General features: G+C 36.8%; 2 protein-coding genes across 5 annotated transcripts in view; one reads left to right on the top strand and one right to left on the bottom strand.

Moving 5' to 3' along the window:
* Positions 1–257: 257 nt before the first annotated feature.
* On the bottom strand, positions 258–21,696 carry FGFR1OP2 (FGFR1 oncogene partner 2). Of its 2 annotated transcripts, XM_005902448.3 has the most exons (7): positions 21,424–21,696; positions 13,536–13,672; positions 10,862–10,979; positions 9,662–9,804; positions 7,232–7,345; positions 4,540–4,653; positions 258–2,407 (listed from the first exon to the last, which is right to left on the bottom strand). In XM_005902448.3, exons 2-7 carry the CDS (start codon positions 13,668–13,670, stop codon positions 2,270–2,272), a joined length of 762 nt encoding a protein of 253 aa, XP_005902510.1. In that variant the 5' UTR covers positions 13,671–13,672; positions 21,424–21,696; the 3' UTR covers positions 258–2,269. The 2 variants fall into 2 exon arrangements, with proteins under 2 accessions (XP_005902510.1, XP_005902511.1); XM_005902449.3 differs by lacking the exon at positions 7,232–7,345 and having other exon boundaries at positions 21,424–21,693.
* INTS13 (integrator complex subunit 13) overlaps positions 20,868–27,165 on the top strand; it is a 31,438-nt gene continuing 25,140 nt past the window's right edge. Inside the window, exons 1-3 of one of the 3 annotated variants that reach the window (XM_070371233.1) lie at positions 20,868–20,997; positions 23,377–23,612; positions 25,777–25,851. In XM_070371233.1, the coding sequence (XP_070227334.1) occupies positions 23,388–23,612; positions 25,777–25,851 (300 nt within the window). In that variant the 5' untranslated portion in view covers positions 20,868–20,997; positions 23,377–23,387. Of the gene's footprint in view, positions 20,998–21,846; positions 22,390–23,376; positions 23,613–25,776; positions 25,852–27,165 lie in introns of those variants that run through there. The other 2 variants (XM_070371234.1, XM_005902446.2) reach the window with 2 other exon arrangements.

Below are 27,165 nucleotides of genomic sequence, written 5' to 3'. Positions count from 1 at the left end.
TATCTGCAAATATGCTCACATCCATAGGTAGAGCAGTTAGTACCCGGACATATCACAAAAGACATTTTTAAACCCACTACAGATGATCCAAAGGTCTGCAGAATCAGCACTAAGTTGCTGGCCAGTTCCCAAGGAATACAGGTAGAAGCTGTTGCTAAGTACTAATTTTGTGGTAAGGATAAACAAACAGCCCTAAAAAAATACCTACAAGTAAAAATAAATGTAAGTATTGTTTTCAAATTAACTTGGAGACCATACCAATTTTAATTACTCATCTTTATTGATAAAATAGGTTCCTAGCAGTACATAGTCTCAGACATAAATTTAAGGGTTCTGCTTAAAAAAAAAATGTATGGGATAGAACACTGTTGCTATATAATAAAGTACATGTTTTTAAACACCAAGTTCTTAAAATAATATCCAAGTAAGAAGACCAAGAATAAATTAATTCAACCTATTTATTTATAAAAATAATTATTTGTCAAGTAATGTTTTATAATAGAGCTGCCCCAACAAATTGCCTCAGACTTAATTTCAATTGTGTAGCTTATTTTAATTCTGACTTGGGATAAAAACTCTATGAATGCGCCATCAAATTAAAGGATATTTTCCCAAAAACCAATAGAGAAGTTTAAAAATAAAATTTATTACTTGTTTATAAAATACCAATCAAGGCCTCTGAATGAGAAAATAAATCTGTTTAATGTTTGGGCCCATTGTCTATTCAATCAGTCTCCTCAACTATTCCAAACTTAAGATAAAAAAATTCTGAAGTGAAAAGCAGTTTTTAATTTTACCATATATGAAATTATACATAAAAGTTACCATGTGATTATTAACAAATTATACACTCCAAAGTAGAATGTTCTACCATGCATATTTTAATATATATTCAATATAAATGAGTACAGTATATTTAATAGTATTTGACATTCTTACCTTTTTTCTATAATCATCACGAAATATGAAAATTTTAGATTTTGATTGATGTCACCACATTTCTATTTCTAGTGGCTTTTAAAAACTTACATATTGGACATACATTTTGTAAAAAATAAAACAAATACTTATAAATCCAGATTTCCCCCTCTTCCCCTGGCACTCCCCAACCCTTTGACTGAAAGGTTACAAGAAATATCTTTTGCTTATGTTTATGAAAACCAGATGGAGCTTTAGACCTAGCAAAAAAATTTTTTATTTTAATTTACTGTTTCTGTATCTCTTAAGAGCAATTACTTAAAAAAAAAAAAAGGGTTCTGAGGCAGAGCAATTCCCAATTTACTGTGAAATTACCATACCTAGCTTGCTATATCAAACATTTCAACTGTTAGCTAAATGAGCTACATAATATCCTTAAAGATCAACCAGAGAAGAGAAAAATCTCATCTTCCTTACTGATTTAGAGCCAAAACTTATTCAAAGAAGTAGTTTAACCTACTAAATATGTCTCTTATAAGCTCTTCTTTCTTAGAAAGTAGTATTTCTTCTCTTTCATTCCTGAAATGATATCTCATGTACTTAAGCAAGTCATGGACAAGTGTCAGCTCATTATGATGATAAATGAGCTCAAATTAAATTATCTCTTTTATTTATGGTGCATATAAAACATTCCTAACAGCCTTTTAAACTGAACTTTGTTTGACAAAAATTTAAATTAATGAGAAGGTCGATAGGCAATCATTAAAGCTGAAGTCTCATGGTACATAAGCTATTTGTTAACTTTCACCAAATAGGAAGAAAATAATTCAGTATGATGATTTTTCCATTCACAATACTGTGGCAAAATTTGTATATTAAAATTGGGATATTTTTTTATGAATTCCAAGACATTTGTTGGGAATATTCATGTTTATCTAAATGTCAACTGAAAGCCAACAGCACTGCTGAAAGCTCTTGTTAGGTTCAGTAGTTGCTGTGAAAATCTTTAATTCTGCCAATTACATTTAATTGGCAGAATTACAAAATTCTTGTAATTCAAATTTTGTAATTTTGTAATTATAAAAATTACAAAAATCTTGTTCACCAATTAACAAAGGCTTAATTTCTACTTTTCAATTATATTTGGAATAAAGTCTATGACCATTAACTATGTATTTTCTCATTGCTATCTTTTAAATGTCCTTGCCAGTGCACTGTACATATTACAGAAAAACAAAACAAAACAAAGGGTAACTTGAGATGGATTTTGCTGTTAATTCATTCACTTAACAAGCCAGTCCCAGTGAGTGTGCTGGAACCTTGTAAGAAGTTCACAGATTTAAAAAGCTCTTCAGCTCTTCCTCAGACTGAGGTCACTACTGGTTACTAATGCTGACAAAGATGTACTTTCTGACACATCCTCTTTCCTAAGGTTCAAAAATGATTCTCGAGTTATTTGAAGAATCTCTCTCAAGCCTTTATTTTCTTGCTATAAGGAAGGAAACAAAAAGAAGCAGTCAGCACGGTGGCTATAATAGTAAAAACATATCTTAAGAAAAACCAAACATATGAAGGTATGATAAATAAAAGCAAGTACTGTAACTGGCAGAAATGTATTAAATCAGTGGGTCCCCAACCTTCTTGCCAACAGGGACCAGTCTCATGGAAGACAATTTTTCCATAGGCTGGAGGCGGTGGGTGGGAGGAGGGAAGGAGTTGGTTTCAGGATGATTCAAGTGCATTACATTTATTGGGCCCTTTATTTCTATTATTGTTATTACATCAGCTCCACCTCAGTTCATCAGGCAGTGGATCTTGGAGGTCAGGAAACCCTGTATTAAATGATATATGCCTTTACCAACTTGAATCCAGAGAACAGTTTTTTAAAGAGGTAGGGATTACGTGTTCAGTGTCTTCCACCACTGTGAAGGCTTTTTATTTATGCAGCTTCAATTACAGAACTTCAGAAACTGCCTTATTTTATAACACAGTATATATAGATGAAGAGGAGCTTTCCTGGTGGCTCAGTGGTAAAGAATCTGCCTGCAATGCAGGAAACGTGGGTTTTAACCCCTGGGTTGGGAAGATCCTCTGGAGTGGTAAATGGCAACCCACTCCAGTATTCTTGCCTGAAGAATTCCATGGATAAATGAGCCTGGTGGGCTACAGTCCATGGGGTCTCAAAAGCATCAGACACAACCGAGCACTTAAACAATGACATAGATGAAGAAAATAACATCTAGATTTTTATTTGTGTAAACTCAGAAAGTCTGTGAATAATACCCTGGGGCTAACACCTCTTAGTACTTTAATACTTTTATTATTTTCCATGATAGCATGGAATTCAGGGCAAGCCTGGTTTGCTTTCCTTGTGGGGATTTAACAGCAGCAGGCTGGCTGAATATATTGTGCTGTTTTTTAAGAAGGAAAGTAAGCGACCAAATTGAGCACTAGTAAATGACTTTGCCCTTATCTTCTAGATTAGCTACTGTAAGTCCATGGGGTTGCAAAGAGTTAGACATGACTGAGTAACCGAACTACTGTAAGAAATTTTTAGACATTTAAAAATAACTATCATAATTTATTCTCTACAGCCTTGTCTTTCTTTCTAAGTTTCAATGGTATAAAGCAGGCATCAGCAAACTATGGCCGGAATTGAGGCCTGTTATTGTACATTAAACTGTACTGGAACACAGTTGACTCCAATCTTATTTTGTGTGTGTATGGCTGGTTTTTCGTTTCAGTGGCAGAGCTGAGTACCTACAACAGAGACTGCCTGGTTTTCAAAGCTGAAAAGATTTATTATCTGGCCTTCTACTGAGAAAGTTTGTTTGCCTTAGTCACAAAGAATGAGAGAATTTTGTACGGTTATAAAAATCATTTTTGGTCCCCTATAACCAATTTCTCCACCATGATTTCAAAATGAAGGTTTTAAAATTATAAAGGGCACCTCTTCTACCAATTTGAGCTATTCAACAATGGTGCTTTTGCTACCACAGAATAAAGGACAGATGCGATAAAAGCTTTTATGTGAAGTGTTAGTTGCTCAGTTGTGTCTGATTGTTTGCGACCCCATGGACTGTAGCCCTCCAGGCTCTCTGTCCATGGGATTTTCCAGGCAAGAATACTGGAGTGGGTTGTCATTCCCTTTTCCAGTGGATCTTCCGACCCAGGGATTGAATTGAGGTCTCCTGCATTGCAGGCGGATTCTTTACCATCTGAGCCATCAGGTGGTAAGAAAGTTTTTATATCCCTAGAAAAATACAAGTGGCCAAAGAATATTATTTGTGGATTAAAAAAAATTTCCCCCTGCATCATTGTGATCTCTGATAAAAGAGACAGTTTAACAAATTACTAAGCTGAAGAATTATATTCACCTAATAACAGAAGCAACACAGGATCAAAAAGTCAATTTTCTCAGTGACTGGTATAAGTTTATTACTGATCTTTGACTCCTACATTACTATATAAATGGTCTTGCATTATACACCCAAATAACCAGTACCCAGATTAGGAAAAAGAACATTACTAGCATCCCAGAAAGTAAATATTTAAAAATGAGATATATTTTCTGGCATAGATCTTTGTACAAATAGTTTTCACCTACATGTGCTAACTTACTTCAAGTTGAAATATTCGTTCCTGTTCCTTGCAACCCTGTTGCTCATCAATTTCAATGGCTTTCCTCATTACTGCTGCCATTTCAGTTATCTGGTCAACATGTGCTTGTAATTCCTAAAAAAAAAGGAGATGGAAGCTGTAAATCAATGAAACGCTTAAAAAAAAAACCTCTTTTTATAAAATCTACATTACTACTTGATATGAATGTTAATACCTTTACACTGCCATTTAACATAAACTTAATATATCAAACAGGTATTTACAAGACTGTTGACTGAAGATAAATGTCCTTGTGAAGTCAGATTTCTGTTAGGACTAGATTAAGGATAAGCAGCACAAGATATCTAAACCCACGAACAGGAAAAATACTCATTTCACATTCCTCTCACCACAAATGATCAGCAACATTTTCTTTTTCGTACCTACATGCCCCATGACCAAACTAATGGGAAAGATACACATTCAATATCTATTCCTTCCTGAAGTCTTCATGATTTATAAATATATCCTATGTTATCCATCCCTAAAAACTGATCTCAATTCAATCTAGAATCTTTTCCAGACTATCATCTTCACTGACAGCAGGACCTATACATTGCTTGTGTTTCCCTATTATTTAATGTTAGGTATATAATAGATGATATCTTCTTCCCTTCGCTCAGTAGTGTCCGACTCTTTGTGACCCCATGGACAGTAGCCTACCAGGCTCCGCCGTCCATGGGATTTTCCAGGCAAGAATACTGGAGTGGGCTGCCATTTCCTTCTCCAGGGGATCTTACCAATCCAGGGATCAAACCCAGGTCTCCTGCATTGCAGACAGATGCTTTACCGTCTGAGCCACCAGGGAAGCCCAATAGATGATAAGTATTGAGTAAATAATAAGTACTGAATAAAATGAACAGAGTTCTGCTTTTTTTATTCTTTTTTGCACACCTATGGTGTGCAAGCACTATACTAGGTGAGAGGAATGGGAACATTTCTGTTAAGAGAAATGTTAACAGAAATGTTCCCTGATTCCAAAGAGCTTACAGTTAATGAAATGAGATGGACAAAAGGTTTTGTAATTTCTCTGTTGTTTATAATCAGCAGGGACACAAGACTAATACTTTTTTAAATGAATAACTTCTATAGACCATTGCTCACTGGCAACTGAGGCTTACTCTGTTATACTAAGGCCAAAACTTAAATATAGAAGTTGACAGTTTCCCACATAAACATGCAGTCTCTTAAACAGTTGTATATATTCTATTTGGAAAAAGGATTTGAACAAGACTCCTCAAAACCTACAATACTAGTAAACTGTGGAAGGAATATAAATATTCAAACAGACAACAAATAGGAATATCTTTAGCAAACCACACGTTTAATATCTTAAGTAACAAAAATACAGATCCTTATATATTATTTTAATATAATCTATACAAAGCTAGTACACAGGAAGAAGGCAAAATAAACTACACTGTATAGTGCGATGCTATTTAAATTGAAATTACTTGAAGTCAAATACATTTTAAGAAATTAACAATTCAGCCCCTCAGTTGCACTGCTGACATTTAATAGCCACATGTGGCTGGTGGCTTCCAATTTGAATAGCACAGATAAAGAACATTGCCATCACTGCAGAAAGTTCTATTAGACAGCTCTGGATTAGACTATGATGGTAAGAATGATATCAAGACAAGCAACTGTCATGTCCTATAACAATTAAAAAAATAATAATTACAATCCCTCCTACCATAAAGGGAGCCTAACGTTTAAAAGCAAGTCAAGTACAGGTAACTGCAGCAGCAAGTCGGATAAGGATAATGAGTAAAAATTTTTAATACCAACAGCTTTCTCAGTTTATGATTTGATGTCTTATATGGCAACTACAAGGAAACAAATAATCATTTGCTTCTAAAATGGAAGAAAACAAGAAACTACTTTTTTCAGGACAGTCTGTTCTAACAAAACCATCATAAGAAAAAAAACCTCAATACAAACAGGAGGGTATTTTTACAGGCTGGTTCCTGGATGATCCACTTATTACAATAAGATCTTTAGGGAAGTATCATAGATCTCTTAAAAGGCACAATAGGGCAAGACCTGTGCTTTCAAAATGTTTTAAAAGCAAGAAGTGCTAGCAACAAAATCTTTGCACTCTCTTGAAATAGCATTCGAGGAAAAAAAAGACAAAACACAACAGACACAATGGAGAGGCTGCTACTATACTTAATTGTAACACCTAAACAAAGGTAATTTTATTTTATTGTGAATGCAAATTAAAGGACTATAAACTATGGAAAATCTGAATTAAAACAGTTCATTTAATTGACTAAACAAAACTTTTACAAAGCCAGATTAAAATTACTGTCAAGAAAATGTCTTTGATGTCCAGAAAGAGGTAAACCATTTGAAGCTTCCTAAAATTTTGCAGCTACAGTTAACTAGAACAACAAAATGAAAGGCTGGCCTAAAGAACCTTCTAAAGCCTGCAATTACCTAACAGGCTATGTATAATGCAATATACAGCGAATTCATGACAGATTTAAAGTTTCTACACTGAGTATTTTTGCAAGGCTATCAAAAGCATAGTGTTTTTTAAAAGCAATTTCATTTATTTGCTGATTTAATTTGGGAGAATTCAATGTAAAGAACTTTTTAAATGCCCCCCCATCCACACCCCCAAAATTGACTGTTTTATTTAGTGTACATTCTGATTTGCTTCCAAGTGCCTCCTCTCCAGTCCATGTTGAGGTGCTTCAAGGATGTGTCGAGATGCACCAAGGAAGAATCCTTCGGAGCTGTTACGATGCACCATGTCAATCTGTAGTACAGAGTCATTATAATGTTAATACGGACAATATCCGTAATTTAAAAACTGAATGAGTGTTAGTTCATGCGAGTTAGCCAACTGTTGGAAATGTTTGTTTTTTTAAGATTTCCAAAAAGGTAGTAGTTCAAAAATAATGTAAAAATGAGTGTTTGAATGAAAATGAGTTCTCCTCAAACTTTTTATTGGCTTTTAAATGTGTGCTCAAAAACTTCTAGGTGAGGGCAGAATTCTGTTACGTAGTCTCAACAGAGCCTCTTACTCCAAAATGCTGTTAAGTGTAACTCTGTGTTTTACCCAAAAATGTGTTATAAAATTATTTTTGTGTTTAGGTGTATCAGAGCACTAGTACCTAAACATATCCTGGAAGCTCATATTTATCGTGCAAGTTTCTCTGCTCACCCATTTCTGCTTGTTAAGCCCCCAAATTAATTCGAGGCTAGATTTAGATGGATTTACTACCTTTCCTTGCCACTTTCCTAGATTCTCCTCGTGAGAACTAATCTTGCTTTCTCTAGTACTCCAGTAATAATCCAGATCTCTATTTAGGATTCATCACATCCTACCTTATGTTAGATAATCATGTTTGTATCTCTATCTCCCAATGCACTGAAAGGTCCTATGGTAGAATAATAAAACTTATTCATTCATCTCATTAGGATAACTAAGCCAGTGCAAGTGTTAATAAATATTTGTTTGAATCAAAGCATCTCCTTTTTGGGAAAAATCAAAATCACAAACATTAATATGTATTAGTTAGAATTAATAACAAGTAACTGAACTGTTATTTCATGGAAGGCAAGAATCAGCACTTAGAAGAAGAATTTCATCTGCATAATGAAAAAGGATGGCTTACAGCTATCTTAAGACATGTTTAACTTGCTAATTAATAAAACAGCTGTAATGAATGGTAAAATCTAATGTGTTTTAGAAAACATTTGCTTCTGACATAGCTGCTACCACAAGGGACTAGCTACCTTCAGTATCTTATTCTTAAGCACTTGCTTGCCAGAGTATTCTCTGTAGATCTTAAAAAATTTGTTAGGTCGTTAAACACAAGGGCTTTTTGGAATGTCTCAAGAACATACTTATTTTACCAATAATTTTAAGTCAGTTCATATTTGTACTTAAAAAAACCTCTTAAATTACATATTCAAAATAAAATGTTTTTATAATGATATTAACAATAGATACATTTTATACTCAAAAGATTGCCACTTAACAATCCAAGGTTCCTTTTGGTTAGGAGATAAATAGCATAATTACATAATATTAAAACCACATTTGTTAATTTATTATTATACTATTTGACACAAGAGCTATTACTAACTTCCTTAATATGGAAAGTTGAATTTACATGTTAAAGCAATTTACTAAATATTTGTTTTTAGTAGAATTAATAATAAAAAATACCTAAAAGCACCAAGATGGAATAAATATTTTAAAGAATCTAAAAAGTGTTTTAATAATTAAGATAAAAATACGTTGTAACAGTCAATACTTCTTAGATAACACTCGTTATAACTAATAAAAAACAGTTAGCTCATCATTATCCAATAGAGATAATGGCCTTGTAATCACAATCTATTCTAATATTTTTCACACCAGCAGTTAAAAATCAGTTTAAAATAAAATGTAAATGGTAAAGGACTATTCTATCTTTTCATAGCAGCTGCTAGCAAACACAGGAATCACAACTAGTAAGATGAACAGCAGAAACAATGTTGATTTCTAGCCAGTTCAGCTCTGTCTCTAAAAATGTTGTTGAGTGGTATGTGATGGAGGATGGGATGGGTGGGAAGGCAATATATAGCATATTGTTTCTTTTCCTCCCCCCACCCCTTGGTGCTTCCATTAATAATCAGGAGTATCTATAGTCTGGATGAATTAGCCTCATTCAGAAGACAGTCTTAAAAACAAATCTAACTTTAGCTGTTTTCGGATTTTTAAAAAGGTTTCTGGCATTTAATTTTCATTTTTGCAACATATACCAATTCACAAGTTAGAAAAAATATTTCTTTGAAGCAGGTAACATTATAATTTTGAATAATTTGAATTGAATAGACTTACCTTTATTTCCCAAATAATGTTTACTTTATGATACATATTATAAGCTACTAGGGAAGAATGGGAGTTTGAAGACTAAATCAAACAGAAAATGACACATAACATGAAAAAAATAAGGAGAAGAAGAAAATGTCAAAAAGAGAAGTATTCAATATCATGTAAGACACCTGTGATTTTTTAAAAATCTGAACACAAGTTAATTGATTGTCCTTTTTGCAAATTATATTTACAGAATGGGATTACCTTAGTGTGTTGCTCTTTTAACTTCATTATTATTCCTGGATCATCTTTTTTGCTAGCCATTAGCAATCTAAACATTTGCTCTCGATACTTGCTCATTATAAGTTCCAAGGCAGATTGATGTTCTTCCAGGGATGTACGTAATTCTATCAAGAGTAACAGCATCTTTTATTTAAACTTGAGTTTAAAATGCACAATGTATTCTCTTCTACATCACATTTTTTAAAACTTATAAAGGGGGTATTAGAATGTTTCATAAAGAAAACATGAGGTACAAAAATCTAGCCATATGGAAATAAAGGACACCAAATGGAGTCCTTTATTAGTTTTCAAAATAACCATTTTAAGCTCATTTTTTTGAGAATCACTGTAACAACTATTTACTGAACAACAACTGAGTGTCAGATCATGCTCTGTATTAGGAATACCAAAAGGCCATAGAGTTCAGAGTCTAGTGGAGAAAACAAAACATAAATAATTATAACGCAATGTGGTAAAGTGCAGAGTGGAGCTCTACCCTAATACATATAAAAAGTCTGTGAGGAAAAATTGGTGGAGGCTTCACAGAAGTATAGTAGTGAGATGAATGTACGTTCCTTCAGTTGAAAATAAAGGACAGGGCATTCTAAGCAGGGAGGCATGGAAGTGGATGGTATGTTCGGGACCTCGTTCAGGGTGGCAAGAGCAAAGGTCTCATGGAGAAGGGAGGTATGGGAAGAATACGAAAAAGGCGGCTTAAGAGTCAGCTCTGAAGGCCTCTGAATAAGGAAACAGCACACAGTGAGGGTTCTTAAGAGAAGGAACAACATGACCAGATATGTTTTTGTAAAATCAGTCTGATGATTGTGCTGAAGATGGACTGGAGCGGAAAGAGACTGAAATCAAGGAGACCAGTGAGAATACTTCAGGCCGGAGACTATAAACACCTAAGCTAGGGGCCAAAGCGGTGGGACTGCAGAATGAAACTGAGTTATTTCACAGGTAATAATTTCAGTGGTACAAATGGATATTGAAGGTGAGAGCCTAAGATGATTCCAAGTAAGGCAGACAGAAATATGTGTAATTGAAGCATAATGGACTAGAAAAAGTAACTTTAACTGGCTATTTTCCCATTTAAAAAATATTAACTGATCTGAATTCAATAGTGCAATTGGAGATTAAAGCTCACTTTTGATATGCTATAACAGTGATAATATAGCTTGCCTTTGTTCTCTTGTTGCAGTTCTCTGATTTGTCTGTTTTCTTGCTGGATTCCCATAACTAATGTGGACCGTGGCCGATGTCTTGCAACTTCATTAAGTTCTTGAATTTCTTCTTGATACTAATGAAAAGATTTTTTTTTCAAGATGTAAGAAAATATATTTGAAAATACGTATCTTACATATGTGTATATATGTGTGTACATTTCGTAAAGAATTTTTACAGCTCAACAATAAAAAGAAAAAGAACCCAATTTAAAAAATGGGCAAACGACTAATTTCTGAGGATGCAATGGACATCATGGTGTCTAAAGTTAACAATACTATATTATATATTTGGAATTTTCTCACCACATACAGTAATTACATACAGTAATTACGTGAGGTGACAGAAGTATTAACTAACCTCATGGTTAGTAGGTAATGTTCCACAATATATACATGTGTGTTGTATACCTTAAACTTACACAATGTTGTACATCAAGTATATCTCAATAAAGCTAAAAAAAATGGGCAAAGGATTTGAAGAGACATTTCTCTAAAGATGATACACAAACACATGTATATGTTTTTGTGGTCAATATAACACATGAAGATACTTAACATCTTTAGTCATTAAGGAGACACAGCTCAATATAACAAGGAGATAGCACATGACAGCCACCAGGATGACCTTAGTCAAAAAACAAGTAATAACGAGTTTAACAGAGGATGTGCAGAAATTGCTAACGCCTATATATTGTTGACAGGAATGTAAAATGACGTAGCTGTTTTGGAAAACAGACAGGCAGATCCTCAAAAAGTTAAACACAGAGGTATAAGACCCTTCTATTCTACAGCTAGGTATATACCCAAGAAAACTGAAAATAGATGTCCACATAGAAATGTATACACAAGTATTCACAGCAGTATTATACATAATTGCCCCAGAAGAAAAACAATCCAAATGTTCACCAACCAATGAATAGAAAAAGACAAGGTGCTATATCCTTACAATGTATTAATATTTAGCAATAAAAAGGAATGAAGTACTGATACATACTAGAACACAGATGAAACTTGAAAACTTTAAAAAACCAGTCACAATAAGCCACATACAGTACTATTCCATTCATACGACATGTTTAAAACAGGCAAACCTATAGACTGACAGATTCATGGTTGCCAGGAACCAGGGAAAGGGAGACTTAGGGAGCAGCTCTAGGGATAATGAAGTGTTCTAAAATTAACAGTGATTATGGTTGCAGAGCATGTGAATATACTAAAATTCAATCAACTGCACCCTTCAAAAGGGTAAACTGTAGGGGACCTCCTTGGTGGCCCAGTGGTTAAAACTCCACGCTTCCAGCAGATGTGGGTTTGTTTTGTGGTTGGGGAACTAAGATCCAGCATGCCATGTGGTGCAGCCAAGAAATTTAAAAATAGGGTAAATTTTATGGTATGATTCTTAACTCTGGTTGTCAACCTCCCCCCCCCCTTTTTACAACTCAATACAAGATATGTATGTTCACTGGAATGCATGAGTCAAGCTAGACAGGGAGGTATGTAAAGTGTTTAGGGCAGAAGAGTTGCAAAACAAAATATGGGGCTGGCCAAAAAGTTCAGGCTTTCCCATAAGATGTCATGAACTTTTTGGCTAATCCAATAGGTAAACTTGCTTCACTTTTTCAGCAGCTTTGTTAAAATCAGTACCCCCAGGTTGCTGCTTCCTTTTACAAAAGAGATGTGCTTCACGAGAGTACGCTATAAATATATATTTTCCTACAGTGATTTCCATCATAGTTTCAGAGATTCTATAGTTCTCTTAAAGTTAAAATCTTAACTTAAAGTTAAAATCAAAAGAGGGCTTAAAATAGTAGTTCAACTTCACAGCCCACTGGAAAGTTCTTATACACAATGGTAAGGATAACAAGAAGTGAAGCCCTTTTCATTTCTTCCTTAATTGGCAGCAGTAAATGAAAAATAAGGTAGCAAGTATAAATGAATAGGGCTTCTCAGGTGGCTCAGTGGTAAAGAATCCATCTGCCAATGCAGGAAATGCAAGTTCAATTCCTGGGTTTGGAAGATCCCCTGGAGGAGGAAATGCAACCCACTCCAGTATTCTTGCCTAAAAAATCCCATGAACAGAAGAGCCTGGTGGGTTATATAGTCCATGGTGTTGCGAAGAGTTGGACACGACTGAGCATGCACACACACACAAATGCAGTAACTGCAAAAGGTGAAAACAAGATACTGCTTTGCATCATCTTCAAAAACTATTATTAAACAGCACCACCAAAATATTCTTATAAAAATATTTCTACATTATAAAAATAGCAGACAGAACAAAATATGAGTCACTATTAGTAAAATATATTATCTTGTCTTTGTCAAATGTATTTAGACCTAAAAAAATTCATGTATTTTCCAAACTCAAATCTGCATCACTGTAGGAAATTAAGTGATCAAATCTACAAGTTTTAGAAGATATATATATATAGACACATACATGTCAGTTGACCTTGACAAAATTATATTTCAATCTAAAGTAAACTAAAACACACAAGTCAAGCTACTTTTAAACTTCAGAAAACATTAAAAATAAAATACTAGTTAAGCAGAAGTTTGTACTAAAAGCAACACACAAATGTCAATGACTGTCTTTTAAAAATAGAATAAACAGGGAAAAAAAATCAAACCTGCTTCATAGCTTCTACTCGCTTGTTGAGAGCTGTGGTTTGCTCAATCAAAGATTCTGCTGCATCGTCGTGGTCTCTCAACCTTTCAACAAGGGCTTTAGCATCAGCAAGTGCCTTCTCAATGGTGCAACTCATTTCTAAAGGAATACATAGGATTAAAAATGAAAAACATTCAAAAGAAAGCTGGCATATCAATCTTATTTTTAGTTCCACTTTAACACACATTATGCTTAAGCTACATTTGTTAGCGAATCGTTCACTGTCTCAGCATGAAAAACATCTAAGAACACCTGTGGTTTTGATTCTGTTAAGATGGAACAAACTTAAAATTTATAACATTCAAAAAATTATACACAACATATATAAATATATAAAATTATATATTACATATATACACATATGTGTTTATATATATATATATAAAGTTTGAGAACAAAATCAGAATGTATTTAAAACACCTTAAATATACAGTGGGGACAAAAGTGTACATTCACCAAATACATTTTATGTTATATAGACTCCTCTATCCATAGGATTCTTCAGGCAAGAATAGTGGAGTGGGTTGCCATTTCCTTCTGCAAGGGATCTTCTCAACCCAGGGATCAAACCCATGTCTCCTGCGACTCCCACATTGTAGGCGGATTCTTTAGCGCACTGAAGAACTGATGCTTTTGAACTGTGATGTGGGAGAAGACTCTCGACTTGCACTGCAAGGTGATCAAATCAGTCAATCCCGAATATCCACTAGAAGGACTGATGCTGAAGTTGAAACTCCAATACTCTGGCCACCTGATGGGAAGAACTGACTCACTGGAAAAGACCCTGATGCTGGGAAACATTGAAGGCAGGAGGAGAAGGGGACGACAGAGGATGAGATGGCTGGATGGCATCACCGACTTGATGGACATGAGTTTGAGCAAGCTCCGGGAGTTGGTGATGAACAGGGAAGCCTGGCATGCTGCAGTCCATGGGGTTGCAAAGAGTTGGATAAGACTGAGCAACTGAACTGAATGTTATATAGAAACTGTGCTCTTCATGAGGGCAATCCCTATCTTGCCATTTGTGAAAAAAGGTCATTTTATTATTTCGTATTCTACAGTCAGTGACTGTCAGGTCTCTGACCATATGACCCTTCCTAGCCTCTGCTTGGTCAGGTGACCTCAGACACCACCCACAAACGTACACTACTAACCAGCCAAAGCGGCCTCTACGTGTCATGCTACGCTAAAGGATCAACCTCCTTCTGGAGGAACTTCAGCTTCTCATATAAAAATTCTTAATAATTCTAACTCTTGCACTTTCCTTAGTAAATGGCAAAGGAAGTGTTAACTTAGAACAACACTGGCCATTATGGAAAACTTCTGATATGTTAAAATCAATAACTAAAATGTATAAAAGGAGCTGAAAAACTAGGAGACAAAACATAACACAGCCAATAGTTAGCTTCTTCAACTGATATGCTGAGACCTCAAAACAAAATTTTTATTTTAAAATCTCTCAAAAACTTTTAACATTCTGACACTTATCACTCTTGAATTTTTCTCTTTCTACTGTTTTGCTTTATTTTCTGTTAATATATGAGCCACCCTTTAAGATTTTCTCAAAAAATAAAATTACCTTGTAATGTTTCTATGTCATAAGCCAAATCTATAGCAATTAAATTAAAACTCAGGTGTAGAACAAAGTTAAGGGCTCTAATTAAGGATTTTCACCAAGTTTAGGAAGACAGAATTTGCTACAGAATATAGGTCTTCTTAAGATACTACTACATGGGACTCGTTAGGTTAATTGTTAGCCCCTCAGATTCAGAAAAATGCAGCAAGAGATTTAAATAACCCAACTGTGTAACATTTTAAAAGAAATAAAATACAACACATCCCACCATTTTAGCAGGCTTTCATTAAGATTATATCTAGCAAAGATTCAAAATTGCAAACTAAATAAAGATGAAAAAAGATTCAAACAGCATTCGTGGTTGTACCCAACAGCTGAAGCAGAGAGTATGTTGTCCTGTTTTTATAAACAGGTTCAAAGCTGAATAAGAAGATTTAATCAAAATAAAACTGCCAATTTATAAAATGTTCACTATATGACCAGACATTTCCAGAGAGCTTTAAGAATTAAGTTGGAAATTAATACAACTTCTGTCTCTCTAGATAAAACAACCAAAAGATTTGTCTTCAAAGATTTAGGAGATTTAGATAAGGGCACTTCAAAATACAACAGCAAAAGGGCCACTAAAGGAACCAATTCTTACTATAGGTTAAAACATGAAAGGACAGTCATTAAAATCTAAGATGTCTTCCAACAAGGCCTTGCCCTTCTGGAATTACCTAAAATTAGAGCTAGGCAATAATACAGCTTTCTCATTTATATGGGGGTCACTAAATCTCCATGAGTGACGGAGTGTTAGTCGCTCAGTTGTGTCCGACTCTTTGTGACCCACAGACTGTTGCCCTCCAGGCTCCTCTGTCCATGGGATTCTTCAGGCAAGAATACTGGAGTGGTTAGCTACTTCCTGACCCAGGAACTGAACCCGGGTCTCCTGCATTGCATATTCTTTACCATCTGAGCCACCAGGGAAGCCCCCATATCTCCATATCTCCCATCAATTCCACTAACTACAGAACATCAGATTTTTTAGAGTAAAATTACATTTAAAAACAGAAAAAAAATGTCTTACAGTAAAAATAACTGGTTGCAACAGATGTTGAAAGAAAATAAAAAAGCAAAGTCTAGAGAAAGCTGTCACCCCACTCCAGTACTCTTGCCTGGAAAATCCCATGGACAGAGGAGCCTGGTAGGCTGCAGTCCATGGGGTCACGAAGAGTCAGACATGACTGAGTGACTTCACTTTCACTTTTCACTTTCATGCATTGGAAAAGGAAATGGCAACCCACTCCAGTGTTCTTGCCTGGAGAATCCCAGGGACGGGGGAGCTTGGTGGGCTGCCGTCTATGGGGTTGCACAGAGTCGGACACGACTGAAGCGACTTAGCAGCAGCAGCAGCAGAGAAAGCTGTAAAAGATTTGAGAGAAGTTTATCTTGATTTAACAGAAAAACTCAGGTATGAGGATCTTGACATGTAAATGTCCCAACATGTAAATGACATTATTGGGACTAATATCAGAAGAAACCTCTTTATGCTTTGTAATAACATGACATCTACAAACAATAGCTAGGATGTTTCCAAATAAAATGCACTGAAGTTCCCACACAGCATGAGGTGACAGGTGACCGAATACCTATACTGTAATTCAGTAAGCTGCCCTCTCCCCATAAGCTATGCTCTCAGAATTCTGTGGGCAAAGGAATCTGTAGATTAACTGAAACAGAGCCCTGATCTAGATGCAATCTTTTCAGATAATGACAAATCTTTCTTTCTGAAATATGAAAAAGTTAAGCTGTGTCTGGGGTTACCAACTTGACAACAGGTTAGACAGGGAGATATACGGGCTTCCCTGATGGATCAGACGGTAAAGAATCTTACCTATCCTCAACGTTTTGCCTTTATCTTTAGTTCATTTGCTGTTTATTTGCATGTGTGGAAGATATCTAATTATATTTTCCTTTTCTCATAGAGACAACCAATTGTCTCATTTCCCATTTTTTGGACAGTACATTTCACCCCCACTGAATTTTACTGCCACATCTGTTGTATGTTTTCTCAATAAATGTATTGGTATGTTTCTGAGCTCTCTATTTCTGGATCTATTTATCTATCAGTACGCTGCCTCAGCTGTTAGATTCCAACTGTTGGTAGCTTTCTGAACCTAAGGGATACAACCTTATACCGAATCTTGCTCACTGGGATAACTGTTATCCCCATTTTATCAATGAGGAAACAGACTCAGGACTTGAACAGAAAGGAGCAGACTGACAGCACCATGCAGCAAGGAAGGAGCCAAGAGACTACCAGAAATAGAACTTCTGATCCCAGTCTAGGGATGTTCATCAGCCAAGATGGCTCTCCAGGGCTCTGCCTGCCTCTACCTATATAAAAACTACCGTGGTGTCCTGGGTGGAAAAACAAAGCAAATTCCTTGATGCTACTCCACCAATGAGACTTCCAAAATATTATATAAACTGCATTTCAAACCAGCTGTAAAAAATAAATGGAAGTGTAAACGAAGATGAAAAAATAACAAATTCTAATATCCTCCCTCATAACCAATAAGAAGCCTAGCACTTATTTTAACCAGTCATCACAGTTAATCTGTAAGACTGTTAAAAAAAAGAAAACAGGCCCCAAATGGAGTCACTTATGCTAAGCCCCATATCATCAAACCAAGACTTAACTTACAGTTTTGGCCTCTTCCAGAAATGGAACCTTAAATCACTCAATCAGGAATCACTGTGAGGTCGCTTGCCTGACAGACCCCTGCCATCCCCTAAAGGAAAGTGACCTTGTCACATCCAACCTGCTTTTTGCTAGTATAACTTCCTTGTTCCTTTTCCTGTAACAGTGTCTCATTTTGTACAGCTCCTTGGAACTCCCTTCTGCTAGGTGGGGTGCTGCCTGATTCATGAACTGTTGAACAAAGCCAAAAAGATTTTTAAACTTTACTCAGTTGAATTTTGTTTTTTAACAAGACCAACTAGGCTTTTTAAAACTATAATTAACATCCACTTAAAAAAACATTCTCTAGATTGCATAATGAAATACTCCTATCAAAATGAACTACATTTAAAATCTGTTTTGTAACTATAAAAACTTATTTATTCAGGGGAAGTGTTAGCTACTCAGTCATGTCCAACTCTTTGTGACCCCATGGACTGTAGCCCACCAGGCTCCTCTGTCCATGGGATTCTCCAGGCAAGAATACTGGAGTTGGTGGCCATTCCCTTTTCCAGGGGATCTTCCCAACCTAGGGATGGAACCTGGGTCTCCTGCACTGCCAGCAGATTTTTTACCATCTGGGTCACCAGGTAAGCCCAATTCTATTCAGGGTAAAGAATTATAAAAAGCAGGTAATTAAAAGCATACTTTTATTAGCATTTTAGATAAGCAGTGACATAAAATTTCTAAGAATCTGCATGTTTATTTCCTGTATGTGAAACCACAGAGAAGTTTAAAATATTTTATAATATGCATTTACTTTGCCACATTTTTGGAAACCACTGTGCTTCTCTCCCTCCCCGAGTCCTCCCTTTTCGTTGGTAACTGCAGTGGGAGGAAGATTTGTTTTCCCATTCTCCAACAAGTTTTAAATTAAAAAAAAACAAACTCCAATTAAAAAAAAAAAGATATTCTCAATTTATGTTTTTAAGTGTGCATCTTAACTAGTCAAACTTAACTAGTGTACTTACTTACATTATCTTCTACAGGTAGGTTCAAATTGCAGGTAAAAATTTTTTAAAGCAGTTCCTGGTCCTACTCTCCTCCACCCTCCGCCCCCCTCCCCCATGTTAAGCACATTCTCGCCCACTCTACCAACCAAAGATATTTGCAGTCAGACTCCTGGCAGAGGGTTCAGAACATTCTGCTGCTGATAAAAACCACCACCCACCCAAGAAAGAAACTGCCAGCTGTTTACTTTTAGACTTTGGTTAAGAAAAATTTAAAGAAATTAAAATCATTCTTCTTTCTCCTTTATCCACAAATCCATTATCCTATACCTGGAACCACAGAGAAATACTGTGACCACTGACATACCACAGATGTGTCTATAAATGTCAACAATCTAGTTTAAAAATTTTTATTGTTCGGGCAGGTGCCTCTAAAGTTACTTTGTAGAAAATATTAACTGTCACCCATGGAGGTACAAAAATGAAAGGCATAGTCATGGTTTTCTTAGAAATTTACAGAGATCAAGGAGAAAACATGTAAATTATAAATTATGTACTTTTAAAAAGCACCTTACACACATGTCACTGTATTTGAAAGCACAAAAATTTTTCACTATCCTTGAAAATAATGGAATGAACACATTTAGAGTTTTATGAAGCAGCTTTTTGAAGAAGATGAATTTTTAAAGTTAGAAGAAACAGAATTTGAAAGCAAGGACACAGGTGAAGTTTTATTTTTTTTTAATTACATATTTCCTTGGAATTGTGACTAAATATAAGTTCATATACATATATGTTCAAACAAGTATGACAATTTAAGAAGAAACTAATCTAGCCTAAACCAGTTATTTCTAACCTATGGCCAAGGAATCACTGGAAGGGTGGCACAGATGTACATGCACTAAGCATGGTCTGTAGTCTAAATATTTCTCTCATACCTATATATCCCACCAGTTTTAATAGACAGAGACTGCTAATAATAAAATACAAAATCATGTAAAAGCATAATAGCTTCGTGCCACGATGCACAATCTCAACTAACAGATACTAAAAATACAATTACTTGTGTGTTAGTGGTACAGAATTCCTCATACTCAAAACTGGTCAGCGTTTTTTAAACTAATATATAAGGTTCCTCTGGCTCTAAAATTCTACATTTTTTGAGGATGCTAAGGACTCCTACTTGATGAATCTTCAGAACTATTATATTATAAATGGGGCTTCCCAGGTGGCTCAGTGGTAAAGAATACACTTGCCAATGCAGGGGACTTGGGTTAAATCCCTGGGTCAGGAAGATTCCTCTGGAGTAGGAAATGGCAATCTGCTCCAGTATTCTTGCCTGGAAAATTTCAGAAACAGAGGAGACTGGGGGACTATAAACCACAAGGCTACTAAGAGTTGGCCAGTGAACAACTAAGCACGCACACTCACATTATAAATAAGTATACACATGTATATATTAATACAAATAATGCCTGCTATGTGCCAAGCAATGAATTAACTTTTGCTACAAAGATGAGTAGGATGTGATTCCAGACTCAAGCTCAAATTGGCACGAGACAAGATACCTGAATAAATAATGTTATACAATCTAAAAGTTCTGTAGAAATACTGTTTCAAATGCTTTGGGAGAGCCAGTGGTACTATCAGTATCACCTGGGGGAGCCGGAGAAGACAATGGTCTATGAATTAGATTTTGATAGGTGGTTTTATAAAAAGGAAGAGGAAGCATTCAGGACAGATGGTACAGCACATACAAAGGCAGAGAGCTGTAAAAGTGCTTGGCGTGTTTGGACAACAGCAGTCTGGCGTGAACGAATATTGAGGTACTGGCAATATAAAACAGAAAAGGTAAAAATGGATTGGGACAGACAGTAAAAGGCGCTATGTGATACGCTTAACGAATAGGACTTAATTCTGTCAGCGGTAAGGTTATTGAAAAAGTTTCAAGAAAGGATTGACATAAACAGATTTGTATTTCAGAATGGTAACCAGGGGAGGAGGCTGGTGGGGAAATCATCTGGTTTTGAAAGAAGAAATAGCACAGTGCAGTACAAGCGGAAATACAGTCAAGGATGAGCCTTGGGTTTCTAGTGCAGACAACTGGATGGATACCAGTACTATTATCCGAGACCGGATACAGAAGAAAAGTAAGATGAAAACCAAGAAAAAGGTAGGATTCTTCAGAGGGCAGTTTAAAGACAGTTGGTTATCCGCGAAGAGAACTAGGAAGAGTAATATTTCTTGAAGGGTGGTTTCAAGAAAGGGAATGGTTCTTACGCAAAGAGGTAAATTGAAACCTGAAAAGGAACCCTCTTCCATCCCGGCAGACAACCCCCACCCCGCCCCGCCAACGGTGAGCTGCCAGGTGGGCTAGGCAGGGAGAAAACAGAGAACAGAGGTGTGTCCACACGGGTTAGGGCCAAGGCTTTTCATCGAACTTTCTGCACCTGAGTTCCGGAAAGAGGTGCTTAGAGCTGAGAACAGGAAGTACCGCGCCCAGGAACGGGCAGCCGGTGGTTCAAAAGGTGGTGCAAAAGGGGAAGGAAAGCCTACGACTCGCTACGCCCGCTCGCCTCCCAGGATTGATTCCACTTACTCTGGTCTCAATCCCTCGCAGCCGTCAGCTGTGGCGGTTAGGACTCAAAGCCTCTGCCAACAGGGACCTATGCACTCAAGGGAAGAGACTCCTCCCGCCTGTTCAGCTTCCTCAGCGAGCAGACGCAGAACCCAGAACAGGCAATGCAGGGCTGGCTGCGGGGATCCAGGGGTTCGTCCCCATCACTGGCAAGGAGAAAACCTCCGGCGACCGCCTCCGACCAGCGCTCTCAAAGCGCTTTAACCTCGCGAGACTTCCTTCCTCGCGTAACGGTGGGGGGTTGGGGGGTGGGGGCAGACCTCAGCGATTTATTTGAGGCCTCAAGCTAGGCATGCGCAAGTCGTAGGGGCGGGCCACTTTACGTCCCTCCCCGCTAGTCCACACTCGGGCTTTTGCTCGGCCTCTCGCAAAGTCTCGCGAGTTTTGCTAGGGGAACGGGCTGGGTGGAGAGACGGAGCAGGGAGATCTAGTGGGAGCCCTTTGCTCTTAGGGGGCCGTGACTGGTTTAGCTGGTGCTGTGGTTGGTACTGCGCTCTTGGGGAGGCTCTCAGGTCGCCGGGATCAGTCTTCCCAATGGGTGATTGGGAAAATTAGCGGGTAGAAAATCTTGAGGGTCGGAGGCAATTTTTTTTCTTAGCTCCGCCCTCTTCCTGTTAGAGACCTGGGCGTCTGGCCCGCCGAGGGGGAAGGGCAGCTTGGCGGGGCTATCGAAGAGTGCTTTGCGCACGCGCCAGTCCGAGTGTGTGAGTGTTTGTGTTCACGCGCAGGCGCGCGCGCGCTCCTGCATTTAGGAAGCCTGGGAAGGACCGGTGTGCTAAGAGATGAACGGGGAAAGCATAGTCCCCTGTCTTTGGTACCAGTCACTCCTGACTGTGCGCTGACCCTCCCCACCCAGCCAGCAGCCTTTTCCAGAGAGGCTGTGGTCCATAGCCTCTGTTCGTTTTCACTGCAGGACCAGGCACGAAAGTAAGCGAACCTCGATCCTGAGGTCTTCCCTATCCACTCACCTTGTACTTTCTACCCCCCACCTTCCAGCAGAGTGTGTCTAGGTTTCTCAAAGAAGAGTTTTGCATGAAGGGGAAATACGTTTGAAAGCAGTAGAAGAAAATAGGTAGATTGTAAAAAGTCAGTTCGTTTTGATGAGCACTTTTGCTCTGTTTACCATGTGCTTTTCGAATGTGGATTTGTCTATTCAGTGTAAGATTTTCTTAGCGAAGCAAGGGAGTTGCTATAAGAAAAGTTCTTGAAGTTCCTCCTCCCCACCAGCGTGATGGTAGCACCTAAGTTTTTCTGTTCTACATGATAAATTTACCGTGGTGTTTCATAAGCTAAGGGGGAGAACGTGAATTTGAGGTCCTTATCCTAATGCGAAGACCTGATACACAGTTATCCTAGGAGATGTTTGTTATGTTTGGGACTTCCCTTTGTTGTCACTCCTCTTTCCAGTTCATTCTTTCTCCCCCTCTACCCTTCTTCAGAAGTCTTGGGATTTTTTTTGGAGGGAAGCCCCAAAATACTGACTGAATTAAGTTTAGAGATTTATATGTAATTGATGTCAATTAACAAGGATGATCAAACGTGTATTTGAAGAGTACTTGTCGTGTATTATGTTTGATATTGTGTAAGAGAAACAATTCGATTATTTGTAAAAATATTTCCTGCTGACAAGTTTAAGTGCATTCCAAAAGCGAAAAATGTATGCATGGATTGCAGTGTTCCCTGCCTCCGGTAGAATAACAGGTTAATATGGAGCAGCTCATCCCTTGAATTGATAGTTACTTTATTGTCATGACCTCATTAAATCTTGTCCTTTGTTGGATAAATTTCATTGAATCTTGATTATTTATGTTCCCTACCAAATCATCTTGAGGAAAAGAGACAGTCATTAGAAATAATTTAAGAGATTAAATGTTATATATAAGATGTTTGGCTAATATATTTTATCCTTTACAGGTTGAAACAAGATGAAGATTTTTTCTGAATCTCATAAAACGGTGTTTGTCGTGGATCACTGCCCTTACATGGCAGAGTCATGCAGACAGCATGTCGAGTTTGATATGCTGGTGAAGAATAGGACCCAAGGAATCATCCCATTGGCCCCCATATCTAAATCGTTGTGGACTTGCTCAGTAGAATCTTCCATGGAATATTGTAGGATAATGTATGACATATTTCCTTTCAAAAAGCTGGTGAGTGTGAAGTACAAGGAAAATCATGATTTTGGGGGTGTACTTAACTGCTTGTTACATTTTTAATATATGAATTTGCTATCAATTTGAGTTACTGTTTATTTGCTACTTTAAAAATGTGGTATATGGAACGCCCCTTTGGGATTAATATGTTACATATATTTAATCGGGGCCAACAATAATAATAACAGCTTACAGTTACAAAGCTCTTCTTACATGTGCTTCATATTTATTAACTCCTATGACTCTCACAACAGTCCTATGCGGTAATTACTGTAATTAATGGGACAATATTCAAACTATGTAATAACCAGAATGGAACAGACACTGACCACTGAGAACTGTTGCCAGCATAAGCAGAAGGGATGTTGGCTGAAAGCACTTTGTCAGAGTATGTTGGTGTGTTTCATGTGAATATTAGTCTTGTTTATTATTGCCTTGTTGGAGATGCAGAAACTGAGGTCAAAAGAAGCAATTGCTCTGAGTCATATAGCTAGTTAGAGGCAGAACCAGAATTCTCAGAACCAGGCTGCTTACAGTTTTAGTGAAAGTGTCCTAAACCGCCGCAGGGTTTGGCCATCTTGTAAAGAAATACTCTTAAGAATGCTAAGTGGAAATTGTTTTTATCAGTACGAAGAGAAATGTAAGATTGATAAAAATTTCTAGTATGAAAATGATCTTCAGGTTTCAGAATCTCAACTGTTGTATTTAAGGGAAGTCATTTGGTTAGCCACAGTGGATGATGTGTTTTCTGTCTCATTTGGAGCAGCGTAGGCTGGGACCTCTTGTTTAGTCACTTCAGTCATGTCCAGTTCTTTGCGACCCCATGGACTGTAGCCTGCCAGGCTCCTCTGTCCATGGGATTTCCTAGGCAAGAATACTGGAGTGAGTAGGCTGGGACCTAGCCAGTTCATAGACTGGCATAGGCAGAGGAGTAACAGTCAGGCTGAACATGGAAAGTCTAATATATATTACACATTCAGATGTATTCTAAATTAAATATAAATTGCTTTTAGTCCCTCTGTAAATTGTGTATCATGTAGGATAAAAAAAAAGTATGAGAGGAAGCATAATGTAGTGGTTGAGGGCATAGGTTTCGGTTCAAGTTCTGACATCATTAAGCAACCAGCAGTGTGACCTTGATCTTTTTGCTTCATCTCTTCAAGCCTCAGTTTCTTCCCTAGTCAGCATAACACCTCCTTCCTATGATTGTTGTAAGATTTCATTGCAGTAATGTGAGTAAAAGGGCCAGTAAGACATGTTCCTGTCAGATAAACCTCAGGAGAAAAGGTTACTTATCAAACTTACTGGGAAATCAAAACTAGTATTTCACAGACAATAAGAAAAAAGATCATGAATTAGACCGTATAGTTCAGTGAAGAATAAATAATCTCACCCTCCTCCCAAAAGAGAACACAGCCATATTCTGATGTATTTTCTAATATGTCCTTACTGTCATCATCTTACCTGATAGTATTTTTTGGTTTGCATTTTACTTTAAAATTTAGAATGAAGTCCAAATCCATTCTTCTGGCCTCCACTGCCTTATGTGATACAACTCCAGCATATTTTTCTGACCTTGTGGTAGTACACAGAGGCTTTTGCATTTGCAGTTTGCTGTACCTAGTATTCTCTACCTCCATTTCTTTCCCTGGCTGTTTTCTTTTGGTCATTTTCGATTCCCCTCTTGCCTGGAGAATCCCAAGGACAGGGGAGCCTGGTGGGCTGCTGTCTATGGGGTCGCACAGAGTCGGACACTCCTGAAGCGACTTAGCAGCAGCAGCAGCAATTGCCACTTTTATAGAGAGCCCTTTTCTGATCAACTGATCTAAAAAAGCTAAACAATTTCTTTTTCATATCATTTATCATTCTCTGAAATCATCTTGTTAGTTTATTTTTGTTTGTATTCTTCCTGCCCTGCCCTCTGTCTTTCTACATCTGAGAACCCCGGATGTTCCCCACGTTGTGAGGGGCAGAACTGTTTTCCTGGTACTAGGTGTTCTGTGTATGTATGAATGAATCAGTCAGCAAACTAGTGCTAGAGACTGCACTTCAATTTGTGTTTGTATTACATATATTAAAAGATATTTATAATTAAATATTTTAAATATGTAATTGAGTGGAATTGGAGTTGAATACTAATTATTTCTTTGAACTCTATTAGGTGAATTTCATTGTAAGTGACTCTGGAGCACATGTTTTAAATTCTTGGACTCAAGAAGACCAAAATTTGCAGGAGGTATGCTTAGGTTTCTTTTGTTTTTTTGCTTAGGTTTTGAGTTGTGGCCATTTTTGAAAATATGTGAGTACAGTAATACTTCCTTAAAAATAATTTTTTTACTGGTGTAGTATTTGCATGTAATTATAAAATACCAACTAACACTAAAAGAAAAACAGCTATCTACCTTCCAGTCTTTCCCCACTTCCTAGAAGCAAGCTTTGAACTCTCTAGCTCATCTAGTATTTACTTCCATATTTCTAAATAACATTTTTACTTCTATTTATAGAGTTCCTAATTTAAATCTTATTTATCATTATTGTCAATGAAGATTTACCTTTTATACTTTCTCTTGCATATGCCACTATGACTGCCCAGTTCCATTCCCTGGTTTTCTCAGTACTGTTATATCAGAAGTTTTGGTTAATTGAAAATTCCATGTTTACATTATGTCTACGTAAAGGGTTATCCACTCCTAAGCCAAGTAGTGTATGTGATTGTTTCATTTGTTTTGTGTTTTGTTTAAGGTTTTATTAAAATATAGTTGATTTATAGCTCTGTATAAGTTCAAGATGTACAAGCACAATGATTTGACTTCTCTGTTATTTCCTTTCTTGTACAATTTTTTTATGTATTTCTGGAATTTATATTTACTTTTTTCGCTTTTAATATAGTTAGTTTTCTGAGAATATATTGCTGTTTTCCTCATGTCTCTACAAAAAAATTTCGGTGTTTTTATTATTGGCGAATTAGAAATTAGGCGGTTTGATTTTTTTTTTTTTCCCCTTGAAAAACTTCGTGGAGCTCAGTCTTGGGCTGCAGCTGGAACTGGTTGCGTTTCTAGGCCTGTTGCTTGCTGTCGTCCTCCTTGCTCCCTGCCTTTCAGTTCCCAATTTTTTTCCTCTTTTTTTTGGTGTGTGTGTAATCTCTTGTTTTGGGAGGATATACTCTCCAGAATTTCTGTAATTTACCTTACAGTTTATTCGTACTAGAGATATAAAAATTGAAGTTTGGAAATAATTTTTTCTTCAAAATCCTGAGGGCCTTACTCTACTGTTATATAGTTTCCAGTCTTGTCAAGAAGTCAAATATTTTTTCCTTTGTAAAATGGAAATATTTCTTTGTAACGTTTTAGAATATTTTCTTTCTCCCTTTTGTTCTGAAATTTCTCAAGTATTCGCCCCAGTGTGGGTCTTTTGTCATTCACTGAGCTAGGGTTTATTTTCTTCCAGAGAAATTTCCCTGTACTGTTTCTATGATAGTGTTCTTGTCTTTGTGTTCTGCATCTCTCTGGAATCCCTATCAGTGGGAAATTGGACTTCCTGAATTAATTCC

Source organism: Bos mutus, chromosome 5 (genome assembly GCF_027580195.1).
Source record: "Bos mutus isolate GX-2022 chromosome 5, NWIPB_WYAK_1.1, whole genome shotgun sequence".
Lineage (NCBI taxonomy): Eukaryota > Metazoa > Chordata > Mammalia > Artiodactyla > Bovidae > Bos > Bos mutus.
This window is presented reverse-complemented; position numbering and strand designations above follow the sequence as displayed.

Coding starts and splice junctions, on each gene's coding strand:
- FGFR1OP2 (XM_005902448.3), bottom strand. CDS start 13,670: ATGAGTTGCACCATTGAGAAGGCACTTGCTGATGCTAAAGCCCTTGTT. Junction 9,805..10,861: donor ACTGCAACAAGAGAACAAAG/GCAAGCTATATT, acceptor TACTCTTGATAG/AATTACGTACATCCCTGGAA. Junction 4,654..7,231: donor ACTTGGAAGCAAATCAGAAT/GTACACTAAATA, acceptor CTTTTTTTTTAG/GAATTACAAGCACATGTTGA.